Source organism: Liolophura sinensis, chromosome 8 (assembly GCF_032854445.1).
Source record: "Liolophura sinensis isolate JHLJ2023 chromosome 8, CUHK_Ljap_v2, whole genome shotgun sequence".
NCBI classification, from domain to species: Eukaryota; Metazoa; Mollusca; class Polyplacophora; order Chitonida; family Chitonidae; genus Liolophura; species Liolophura sinensis.
The window spans coordinates 15,449,878-15,463,382 of record NC_088302.1 but is presented as its reverse complement, the minus strand read 5'-3'; the positions used below and the strand labels follow the sequence as shown (position 1 = coordinate 15,463,382).

At 39.5% G+C, this 13,505-nt stretch overlaps 1 protein-coding gene across 1 annotated transcript in view; it reads left to right on the top strand.

The window, feature by feature from the left end:
• The window catches only part of LOC135473065 (degenerin-like protein del-10), a 62,432-nt gene that overhangs the window by 14,904 nt on the left and 34,023 nt on the right, over positions 1 to 13,505 (top strand). The window contains exons 2-3 of the mRNA XM_064752862.1: positions 783 to 950; positions 11,698 to 11,856. Coding sequence (XP_064608932.1) covers positions 783 to 950; positions 11,698 to 11,856 — 327 coding nt within the window. The remainder of the gene's footprint in view (positions 1 to 782; positions 951 to 11,697; positions 11,857 to 13,505) is intronic.

Here is a 13,505-nt window from a genome sequence, read left to right as displayed (position 1 = left end):
GTGCAGATTTCCGTATGATAAAAGGGCCCGGGAGTTGCGGCAACTCGCGTCGCTCCATGGTGACAATATGGGTTTTGTCATGCGACCGTAACTATGTGGTCAACATTTCGACACAGTTTGCTTTTCTTTTCTTTTTTTCTGCGAGATCGTGTAGAATGGGTTAATGATTTTAATCCTTCCATCAGGATCCACATTTTACATTGTGGTGCTATATCCCCACCAATGAGAGTAAGTCACTACATCTGCTTACACAGACGCTTAGGAGCTATCTCCTAAAAGGAAAGAAACCACAAATAATCGTCGGACTGATTGTTGAAAATGAATCAAAAACATTTTACTTACTTTTTTCACAGATTCATCTTTTTTTTCACCTGTAAGCTCTATGATATGCTTTATTGACATGGATAAGTGTCCCGATTTTAATTCATGTCATGGAAGCATCCCATGACAGCTTTAATACACAATACATAACGAAGTCTAACAAATTTCATCAATAAACTTACGTAGATGTACACAAAAGCGAGATACTGTTATGACGCCAACACTGTAAATAAGAACTGTGCACTGCAGGTTTCAATTACACTGAATTTGAATGTATAATTTGCTAATCATTTCGGATATGACAATGTTGTTGTTGTTCAATTTCCTTTTAAGAAGCGCTTCTTTCTTTTATCAATATTTGTAGTTTCTCCAAAGAAAAAATCAATAAACAAAGTAAATGTGAAATGACGGAATCAATGTATTTGTCAGTTGACTAATCGTTGTTTTTCTTTTGTTGCTAGGTTTATGTGGTTCCTCATAGTGATGTGTGCTCTCGGACTCCTTATCTTCCAGTTGTTAGATCGTGTTGTACTATTTATCAGTTTCCCTACGGAAGTCAATATCCAAACCCAGTATGTGCGTAACCTTAACTTTCCAGCCGTCACGATATGCAACAGAAATATGTTCAGGTGAGTTATTCTTCTGTTTATATTTCCATGGGTTCATTGCTCTCTATAATTTGTGATGTATTATTTCTGAACATACATCGCATTCATGAATTCGTGACGTCACACCATGGGTCGTGACACGTCAGCGGGTTTACCGACACTGTGAGTCGTTCGAATCGAAAAGCGTCATTAGTTTCAATGACTCATAATATATAAACAAATGCGACAGCAGATACGGAAAGTGACGCACATGGAGGAGATAAAATAAACGAGTCTTTGTATCACTGATGACAGCACAATATTTTGGGTAATTGTAGACCAGTGACGTCTAATGAATTACAACTAACTTCAGTGCAGTTTTTTTTTTAACTAATTGTACTTATAAGGTATAGTGTTCGAGGGTGTTTATGTTGCCAGTTTTTAACCATATATATGAACAGTCGGAATAAAACCCTGACTGGAGTGGATTGACAAGAGGCCAGATTCAACCGGTAGCTATCATACTGCCCTGATTTTATTCTTTATGCTATATGCTTTATACTATATATCTTATATATTTTTGTCTACCCTTTTAATGTAGATGAATTAAGACATAAAACTAAGATCATTTCATTGACGCAGCACTTTGTGTAATAGTCAACACCACAAATCAGGTCAAAATCCCAATCCAGTTATGACTCAGTTACTGAAGTTTCAGGGCTTTCCATATCGCAGATACTAGGGCAGCAACTTATATATAATTGTTTTGCTTAAGCCAAAAAAAAAGTGTATATGATCTAGTCAGAGGCTAAAGTAAAATGTGCTTTTGTGTCCAGACAATCCAGAAAGGAGATGGTGCGCACGAATATCAAACCTGAAAGTTGTCTGCCAGATCGGCGGATGTTGCGGCCTTGAAGTCTGGGCACACGACAGCTAGTTCCTAGGTCCTCCTGTAATTATACACTCTTTATACGATCAGATTGGCAGATCGGCTTTGCTATCAATATGTATCGACCAGACAAGATGTTTATCATTGCTAGAAATCAGAATGTCTGGCTTTAACAGAGAACTAAGAAGACTGGAGAATGGAGCGCTTCTAATCCGTCATTCGGACGCCATCTTTATGCCGGACTCATCATCGTCTGCGTCAGTAGAATTGCCACATTTTTCCCGCTTCGGTGCCGTGACGAAGTCGTTCGATCTAATATGGTCGCTGATGTGGCATTAAAATCATTAGGGATTATATGAATATGGATTTAGCCTTTCGGCTTGATACGGCTAAAATGAGGACAAAATGTTGCGGCCTTCCGAACATTCGATAGTTATAATTTTGTGGGTAACTAAGCGACGGCCATGTTACTTTATACAGAGGGTCTACATGCCGTCTGTAACTTAGTGAGTACTGTTCCATACAAAAGCGAGATATAACTACGGATAAGCGGTCGGGCGAGATGTAACTACGGATAAGTGGTCAGGCGATATGTAATCCCTTATGACCTAAATAGCTCTGCCCTCCCAGCGTTCATGCTAATCTGCACTATAATTATACGTGGCATGTGTTTCATGTCAAAGCGACCAATTTTTTTTTTCATGCCCATGTTCTTTTGGTTGGTTATCTGGGGATATACTAGCGTTGCTGGTAGGCCTTTTAGTCCAGTAACAAACCCACGTTAATATCGGCCATCTTTGTTTTACATTTTATATTCTACTGTTAACTTATGTCAAATTACACGGATGCGCTGTCCTTGATATAGCAGAGCTCTTTCAAACACTACACAGACATGAACCCATTAACATAAATTAACTTTGTTTCATTCATGCAGAAACACTGCACCATGATTTAATATGACATAAAAATGTTATGGACTGTATGTGGACTGAGATTGCGCAAGTACATCTATTTTGTTCAGCACAGGTTTAATGAATGGATTCAACACATCCGATATCCCACTAACCCCTCTCGTGACAACGTTACTTTTCGTTCCATTCCTGGTGAAAGCAGTTGTGACATGATGACGTCACAGAAAGATTGAACATTTATAACCAATCTGTGGGATTTCTTAAATATATTTAAATATTAATATATATTTTATTAAATACTTAAAATTATTGGTACAGGTAAAAATTGCAGACTGATAAGCGCAATGAAAGTAAGCATTCTTATCGATTTGTCTTTGAACTCTTCATACCGCATAGAAACGATGTCACAGGATGAATTTTATTTGGTTTCCCATGGAAATAACAGCGTTGCAATTGTGACTTTCACGTAACAGAACGTAGTCAGGGAATTTGCAAATGTTTGGACTGCGATTGTACACTACTACTTCTTAAAAAAAGTGCGGGTTTCAGCTCTCGTTATTTTGCAGGATATCACTTATAGATAAACGTAGAATACGTAAAGTAATCCATGGCCTTTGTCATTCGTGTTATATGTTAAACCCAAGCTATATGTTAAAGTTTCAAGTATGAAATTCTCACTGTGAATATGACTATATCAGTTTCCAGACATCTTCTGTTTTTCTTATATCGCTGAATTAATTTTGCCGTCTAAGCCTGAACGTATGTAAATTAAATCCCTCCGCGGCTGTGCTGCTTCGTATGCAAGTTGCCATTCTGTTTTAATTAACTGTTGAGTATGAACTATATATACATATTTACGCATATATCGATTTACGCGTGAATACCACATCATAGCATCTCCATTCTGTATGAATTTGGTTTGGGGGTCTGATTTATCGAGACCAGCTGTCGGCAAAAACATCAAAAACTGTTTAATTTTGTCATGATTTGTGTTCCCGATACAACAGTTCAGCAACAAAAGGTAACAGTTTGTGAGATCAAAACATTGATATAGGATACATTATGTTTCACATTCGTTTTCATTTTGCTATATCTGACTCAAAACTTTGAAGGCAAAAATTAAAAATGTTCTCATCTGTTGCTAGGATATTTTTCTGTCAGTGATCAGAGAGTAAGATTCAGCTCAAGGGAATTCGTTATTTATCTGGGTGAAGAGGAGAACGGTTCTGTCGGTTTGATTTCTCAGCTTGGGAGTTCAATCCCAAAATACGTCGCTTTGAAATAACTATGCATGCAATTAGCCATAGGTTTTTCCTCGTTATTTTTTTACAACACCAGGGCCATGAGCAGTGGTTTGGTCAGAATTCTTGATTGCGGGCTTAGTTATTGATGTTCAATATTTTCCTTGTCATTGTTCAATATTTTCCCTCTCATTATTCAATATTTTCCCTCTCATTGTTCACTATTTTCCCTCTCATTGTTCAATATTTTCCTTGTCATTGTTCAATATTTTCCCTGTCATTGTTCAATATTTTCCCTGTCATTTATTTTGAACCTTTGTTTACAAAATGTTATAAAATGGCTACTTGCGTTCATGCTGGAAAGGTTTGTGCAACCAGTGATGGACAATTTAACGGAATAAGTTATAGCTTATTGACATCGTACATCACAAGTTTTTTTCAGCATGCCTTGCAATTGATGTCCTTGCAAAACATCTGCTGTGTAAATCATAAAAACCTCAAGCGTATAAACCTATGTACGAAAACATCTAGCAGCAAAGCATTACAACGCCCAGTAATGGGATATTAAAATTAGCATGTCATATTTTAATGGCAATTGATAATATAATATCCAGCAATTAGTAAACGTGATTAAATGCATTGCGTTTGCTCATCTAAAAGCTTTCCAATGCTGTATTCCATCATAACCATATTGTGTGCGTGACTTGTTGAAATCAAACATCATTATCTCAGGCGATTGTGCACGTTTAAAAGCACAGCAAATATTAACCTTCGCATCAGCCTTTAATACGTGGTGAGATATGCCAGGGCATAATGGGAGCTGATCTCCCATACACAAACATGGAGCTTGTCTTTATCTGGGGTATGCGACGCTTCTGAAAGAACCGGAAGAATGTGTTACCCATTGTCATGTAAATCATCCGCGGCAAAATCCGTATATCGTTATTCGAAGAGCATAGTGGATTTAATTCGTTGGCATTACCATTCGCATTACGCATGCGCACGATTATGGACTATTTTGTCCCTACTCCAAGTCTAAATCATCTGCATATGGAACTGGAGAGAGTTGGAGATGTGACCGTACACGAAATAGCGTCATCTTTTAGTTTAGTCATGGAGTAGGACACAAACACAGGAAAAACCCAACGAATAATGCTTAACCGGACATCAGTTGACTGACAGTATTAAGTTATTATTACTTGGTAGACTTGTGTTACTTGTCTTTCGGCAAGTTGTCAGCTATCACAAAGATTGATGCAGATGCAAACAGGCAGATACGATAAAAGAGCTGCCGAAAGATAAGGCAGATTATATGGATTTATAACTGACACAAACACACAGATACGATGAACGTGATGTCTATATATAAGACTGATATCTATATATATGGATTTAGAGCGTCGGTTCAAAAAGAATTATTTTAGTGCCTGTAGAAACTTTGCTTCAAATGTGTACTATCTAGCGATTTGATTGACTGGTTGTTTTTGGTTTGACATCGTTTGCAATACTTTTTCATTCACATTGAGACCATATTACTTTGTAGCAGGACTTGGCGTCGGACGTGCCACCTAAACAACCACTGTGTGTCACGTTGGCATAATCATAACACTCCAGCCAGTCGCAATATACTGATACCAGGCAGACATCAGCCTTGACACGCCTACCCAGCACAGAATACTGGTTCTAGGCACACATCGGCCGTGACACCCCAATAGTCACAGCATACTGATACTAGTCAGACATCAGCCATGATACCATAACCAGTCACAGTACACTGATACGAGGCAGATATCAGCCTTGACACTCCAACCAGTCACGGCTAACTAATACCAGACAGACATCGGCTGAGATATCCCAGTCTGTCTCAGTATATTGATTTTAGCAGACATCGACCATAAAAACCCACCCAGTAACATCATGTTGATCTCAGACGGACACCAGTTATGACACTCACACTATTAAGATTATACTGTTACCAGGCACATATCAGCCTTGACACCAGAACCAGTCACGGTGCACTGATACCAGGGAGACATCAGACACGACATCCCAACCTGTCACTGTATACCCATACCAGGACGCCATCAGTGTACACTAATACCAGGCACATACCAGTCATGACGCCTCAACCAGGGAAATGGATTTGCGATGATTGACCTGGAGCGTCCAATTGTGATTGACGGTTGCCGTTGTGAAGCCTAAATTACACCCAACCATTCACAGTATACAGCTACCGAGCACACAAGACATCGCACCCAACCTCTTATAGTATACTGCTACCAAGCAAACAAGACATCGCACCCAACCATTCACAGTATACTGCTACCGAGCCAACAAGACATCGCACCCAACCATTCACAGTATACTGCTAACGAGCCAACAAGACATCGCACCCAACCATTCACAGTATACTGCTACCGAGCCAACAAGACATCGCACCCAACCATTCACAGTATACTGCTACCGAGCCAACAAGACCCATGAAGCTCAATATAAAATTTTGTGCATAACATCGGGCATAACAGGCAAACCAACCAAAATATACTGATATTGCTCGTGACACCAGTCATGACATCTCAAGCAGTCATAGCTCAATGTTACCTTTCACACATCAGACATGACTTCGCAGTGGTGTGTTTTATGTAAAAAGAGATATGTAGAGAATAAATCAAAGAAATCAGAAATAATGAAAAATATGTGCATTCATCTTGAAATTTTGTAGTTGCATATGTAGTTAGCTTAATGGCAACAGCGTATATCGTTCAGAGGAAATCTGATGCGTGCTAACAGTATTGTGTGTATTTTATTCTGTGTTTCGACGCATAGATTTATGTACCTGTCGCGTTCTTGACAGGTGAAAGTCAATCCTGACATTTGTTTCCTGCCTAGATCTCCATGGCAACTGCATATAACATAACACCTGTTCCTGACACCCGTCAGTAAAACTAGTTCACGCTGCCGGTTTGTTGTGTTGATTGGACAAATGAAAATATAGGTGTAAAGTTGTCAGGAAAAACACCCAACAGAATGCTTGTTGAAAACTGCATTTAGTTTGCTTTGGAGGTTATTCGTAGGTGCATGACATGAAACATTAATAAATTACGAGGTGTATTATAAATATACTACGAAATGAAGAACATCTAAGTCTTGGTTAAATTTCAACATTTTGAGCTTTTTATAAAACGGCAGATAAACTGTCTACTAGTGGTGGACTTAAATACATCGGCATATTAAGACAGAACGAAATGAAACAATAACACAGTCCACATATACCTTTTTTTTCTCTTTGGTCATTTTACATTTGTAACCCAAGTATCGCTCAAAACCCAACCAGAGAGAGCTGGATTCGAACTCACGACCTCACGTATCACAACATTGCACCAGATATCACTGGTCCTAAAACGAGAATGCGTACGCTGACAATGACAATCAAATATTTCGATGGTTATTTAATTGGCGTCCTGTCTTTCAAAGGCAGTATTAAAATGACAATCCCGGAGAGTGGTGGATACTGCACGTAGGGCAATGCGTATTTGGTTAATGCTGTTTCTGTAATCCAGGCATTTAATCCTACAAAGCTTTTCTTGGGTGTGTATTGTGTTGCCGACTGTGGCAATTGCCAGCAAGACTGTATAATACACCTACGGGCTGCTGTCAGCAACGATTGATCCCATATCGTCCAGACAACAATAGAGTAAGACAATACCGTACCTGGGGCACGCTCCACCAATAAATCCTCTTATTTCAAAGGTAATTAGTTGCCCAATTAATGGCGTCTGTTTTGTTTGAGGAACTCTTGTGGTCAGGCCGCTCTGAAACCTCAAATAACAACACCGAAAGGCTCGGCCGATGGGCGCGGTGTTATAATCAGCACTGAACCTACAACCAAACATCAGTTCATTTATTATACATAGCTTGGCCATTTGCATCTGATCGTTATGGTTTTATTTTTTGATATACATCGCAGGACTGTCGGATTTTGTTTCCACTTCAAGTTTTGGGAGCGCTGGTTCCTCGCTCTCTGTTTACACTATGTGTTTACTTTTGATTTATTTATTTGAGTGGTGTTTTAAGCCGTACTCAAGAATATTTCACTTATACGATAGTGCCGAGTATTATGGTGGGAGAGAACTGTGCAGAGCCTCGAGGAAACCCACGACCATCGTTCCCAGTTTTCTGTTGGTTATGTACAACTGAAGGTATATTTTAAAATGAAATCACCAAATTCGTGATAAACATGAAAAATATCGTCAAAGATAGCTACCGACAGAAAATAAAATTGGTTCAACAGTTGTCAGGGACAGTATAACCTATTTTATTGATCCGGTCTATACCATCTTGGCTAAGGGGATACAGACCACACCTATCAAATGTGACCAGATATTTCCGACCCAAACAATCTCCGCCAGTGTACAGTCATTTTCCTTCTGTTGTCCAATTTGTCTATATTTTAATTTGTCACTGTGACGAGTGTCCAACCAACTGTCCAAACCAACTGCTATAACGTGTCACTGAATATTTTCACTTGAGTGTCTGCCAGCAATCAGCAGATGGTCGTTGGTTTTCCCCCAGGCCCGGCTTCCTCCCACAGTAATGCTGGCCGCTGCCATATAAGTGAAATATTCTTGAGAACGGTGTAAAACTCCAATCAGATAAATAATCATAATGTGTGCAGATGTGACGTTACACACATATTTTCCACTATTACAATATAAGGAGAGTATATGTAACTATACCTACAGTATTACCACGGCCTTAGCCGTCTGCCGGCTAGACCGGCTGTATCCCAGCGGCAGGCTTTATGGAATTGCTGTTTTATGAAGTACTTCAGGCACCTTTTTTGTACCACCGTCCGCGGGAGAGCTGTGTTCGCGAGCACAGATGGAAAGTGGGTGTTTCAGTCCGACATATCGGCAAACTGTCATCAGTGTAACGGTGTAATCAGCGTGCTGCTTGCCGCTGGGAGATAAAGCTCGTCTGAAATATGCCCGCCTGAGGTTTTGTAGCTGCTCGACCAGGGACCTAATCCCCTGTCTTTTATCACAACCAATACCCCCCACACGTTGCGTCAAATCAAATCAAACATTCGCAGCCTTCAACACACCTACGATTATATTGCCTAATCCAAACCTCCTGAAGATTCAATTTTCCCAATCGCATTTTCTTTAACATTGGATTAGTTTCTGGGAAAGACCGCGCGGCGTGATTGTGGCAAATAAACGAGAGTGGTCCGAGATGAAATTGAGGCTGTATATGTTGAGACTAAAGAGACGCGGGCAATAGAGTTTTGCAACTTGGAAGCCAATCATGCAAATAGCAAACTTTAAATTCGATCGAATAAAAGAAGATTTCTTAGTTCTTGTCACCAAATTGCAAACCAGTTGTTCATTTAGAGATTTGTCCTGATTTATATGCTAAGATCTTAATCAGTTGCCATGACAACGTTTGGATTTAGATTAATGTGGACAGAGGACGTCATCACTGGAAAAGGAGTCATTTTGTGAGATCATTATCGGTTATCACAATGAGAAACGCCGTTGCGACACCAACAGCATACCGATTACACTAATTGCATTGGAAAACACTACAGAAAGTAAAGCACTCGTTTGAATAGGCACAGTAATGACGTGACCATCTGTAACGTTACACAAGCAATCAGTACATCATGAAACATTTACTTATTTACTCATAGTGTACTTGGCCGTGCTTTTTGACCTCCTTCCCCGGGAAAACTGTCTTTTTAGTTTGTCCTCCTCTATTTGAAATTAAAAAATACTTGCAACCACTAAAGAGGACAGCATCATTAGAAACACTATCTGCCTATAGGAACTTGAACTACAAAACGTGACAGTGATATCAGTGAACAAACGCAGTTTTCAAGACGCCTTGTTCGGTTAGAAAGGGTACCAAGTCTAATTTGTAACAACGTAAATTAACCGTAAATGTGGAGGCTAGATAACTACGCCTGACTAATCACTGCTGAATACGATGGCGTAGGTCACATTGATGGCGGATGTTTTTTTAATCAAAGACAAAAGTGCAACAAAAACAAACACTTTAAACGTCAACGTAAAGAACAGTGCATCGATTTCAAAATCACTCTTTACCAACGTTGTATAATAGCCTACTAGCAACTTTGAAGACAAGGAGAGTGTCAGGACAGTCCCCAGTAATCCTGGACCAGCAAGTTCCGCAATCTTGTATTCTCATCACGAAATCAAACCCATCAATGATTACTTTACAATCTGTGCGGACATGGTGGGGGAAGGGGGAGTGTACGGTGGTTCAATCAGGGAGCAAATCCGCTCCCATGTACCCAGTGGATCAGCCAGAGCCTAATACTCCAAATAAATGACTTTATTATCCCTTCTAAATCTATGTTAGAAGTCAAGGTTAATTATCCATATATCACAGTCTCAATGACATTGGCAACGTTGGCAGTTAAGTCTGTGCCATGTAATGAAAGTTGAAAAAAACAATATGCCTTCAACGCTTTACAAAGAACTGGGCTCACATCGGTGCAAAATTTCCATCTATTTGCCTTCTTTACTATGGGAATATTACATATGAAATAGTTATCCAATTTTACTAGAAATCAGTTGTGTTGAGTGTAAAAAGTATTTTCATATAATTAAATACGTATAGCATAGAGAGTAAATCCAGAGCAGCAGCGACAGTATGATAACTGGTAAATTTTCATGTAAATGCATAAATAGTAGAAAATTATAAGCCCTCTAGCTCCATGGCTTAAGTAGAATTAGGTAAAATTTCGTTTAAATGTCATTCAACCGGTCAGTGTTGGTTGACTTCCAACTGCAGACAGAGAATTGTCGAGATGTGCTTGTGACTGCGATGTCTGGGCTTGAATAGTAGATATACAAATGCCGTTCATATGATTGCTAGTTATGTGGTCTTTTGGTGGTAAAAATCTGTATGTGTGGGACGTTCGTCAGCTGCTTGCCAAAGTAGCACACTGAATGGTGTGAACCATTAATCAGTCAATCGAATCAATGTCGATTTGTTAACTGACCTTGCGATTTTTGATCCGGAATGCACATGGTGGTTGACATCTGGTATTCGAATGTCTGTTTCTTAGATTCATTTGATATCTGGTAAACTTATTTTTATCACCCGATAAAACAAGGTTTTGGGCAAATTATTTAGTTATCTCCTCACAAAGTTTTCCGGATTGTGTATAGTTTACATGTTACTTTGTCATGTATAGTTCACACATTTCTTTATTATGTACAGTTCACACATTTCTTTATAATGTAGAGTTTACATGTTTCTTTATTATGTAGAGTTTACATGTTTCTTTATTATGTATAGTTTACATGTTTCTTTATTATGTATACTTTACACGTGGTTTGTTATGTATACTTTACACGTTGGGCTGGTTTCCTCTTAGTTTAGGTACAATCCATCCACAGAAGATTGAATTCATCTGACATGCCTGACTACACGGTAATTCAAAGCAGATTGTACTTCAATGGTACGACTTGGGCATGTCTACCCTGTCCAAGCAGGCTGCAGACACGCATACACGCCCTAATCTGAACTCCCTGTCCCGCGTAACATTTAACGAGAAGCGAATCGATCTGTCTTCAATCCCTCTCCACGTGGGCTGGCCTGGTCGGGACATGTATGGCTGGTCCGCACCGAGATAATTTTCCCGGTTGAGTAGCAATAGATTTGAACGAACTGTATGCTGCACAGGTCACTCATGTAATTTCCTTCTAATTTTCCAGGCTGACCGGCCTTGCCGATATTGGTCGTTTGGAAGAAGTCCTGGCAATCTACAACAGCCAAAACATCACGGGGAGCTGGCAAGACACGGTCGCCCCTAGAGGTAGCTATTTACAAGATCTGCGCAACGTCTCCCATCTCAAGAAGGACTTCATTAGAGGGTAACGTGTTTGATTTTCTTAAACCAACTGCTTCGCCTGTTTTCCTTTCTACTGCCACTCTTGTGGTATCATTGGTGATTTGTGGGTCCCTTATGAACGGCCTCTATTGATGAAACCTAGTCTGCGCAAACACTCGTTTGGTTGTTCATTTTGGTCAATTTAGAGCACAGACATTCCAGTGGGACAAAGAGACATTCGGAGTAGTCTTCTCGGTGCATACTGCTCTGATTGTCTGTCTGTATTACTCGTGAAGTACACGATGAGTACCGGTGTCTCAGCAAATTAAGTGTTTTCCTCAAGGACGTTCACTGTTCTGTTATTGAATTCTGGGCGTATATATATATATATATATATATATATATATATATATATATATATATATATATATATATACTGTATCAGCGTCAGCTGAAACCAAAGACGTTAAAATTGGCTATCATAGCTTTTTCTCGCTCACCGTGGGCATAACTGTAGAAGCCATAAAGGGACTGGTGTCAGTGAGCGTGACGACCTGTCTGGTGCCTTCATAATGACACTTCAGGGAGGTAGTGCACTAAACACATCAGCACTGAGTCGTGAAATGAACAGAATGAAAAATGGGTGAAACCAAGTTTTATAGCCTATTCCAAGATGTCTTTGTTATAGTCTCTTGTATTATCTGTATTGGCAAGGCAGGTGGCGGAATCGAATCCAGCGTATACTTGAAAGTAAATAAATAAGTAAATAAATAAATAAAAAATATCATCATGGTTGCTTTCGTTAATACAAGCATGGAGTCAGTCGTCAATACAATCATGGAGTCATCATGGAATCAGCCTATCTGTTCTGTCAGCGATTGACTAATTCATCATACCTGCCCAATTTCGTGTAATATTAACCCCCCTGACAACAAATTTCTATGCACCCAGTCATTACCATGCAATTACCCATGCACTGGGCAGTTTATAGTCCCGCACACTTTCACCAAACATCTGTTACTGCACTCAAACAATAGCTAGGCCTAGCACACTTGTTCCCTACATCCACGCGCCAAAGCACAGATGCCAGTTCAGCGAATACGTGAACACCAATCCAATTCACCCAACATGTGTTGTATATGGTTCGCAAGTCTCCTCATGGCTAGTTGAACAAAAGCTAGTCTGCCAACCATGAGCAATATTAAACATTGTTTGTCAAAATAAGGGCTTATAAACGCTCTGTGTATGTAATATTTTATCTTTATCTTTTTCAACAAAATTACATTTCGCACACATCCCTAACAATTCATTCTCATTCCTACTTAAGTATTCTTACTCACTTAATTACCCAATAATCATTACATATACTTGTATAGTTTCATCCATCAACTCCATTATTCATTTCTACCTAGGTACACTTACTCTCCTCTTCCTACTCTTCACCCAATAACCCATCACTTAGATTGCACAGTTTCATCCATCAACTCTACGCATGTTCATTTGTACTTAAATACACTTACTCTCCTCATCCCACTCTTCACCCAATAACCCATCACTTAGATTGCACAGTTTCATCCATCAACTCTACGCATGTTCATTTGTACTTAAGTACACTTACTCTCCTCATCCCACTCTTCACCCAATAACCCACCACTTAGATTGCACAGTTTCATCCATCAACTCTACGCATGT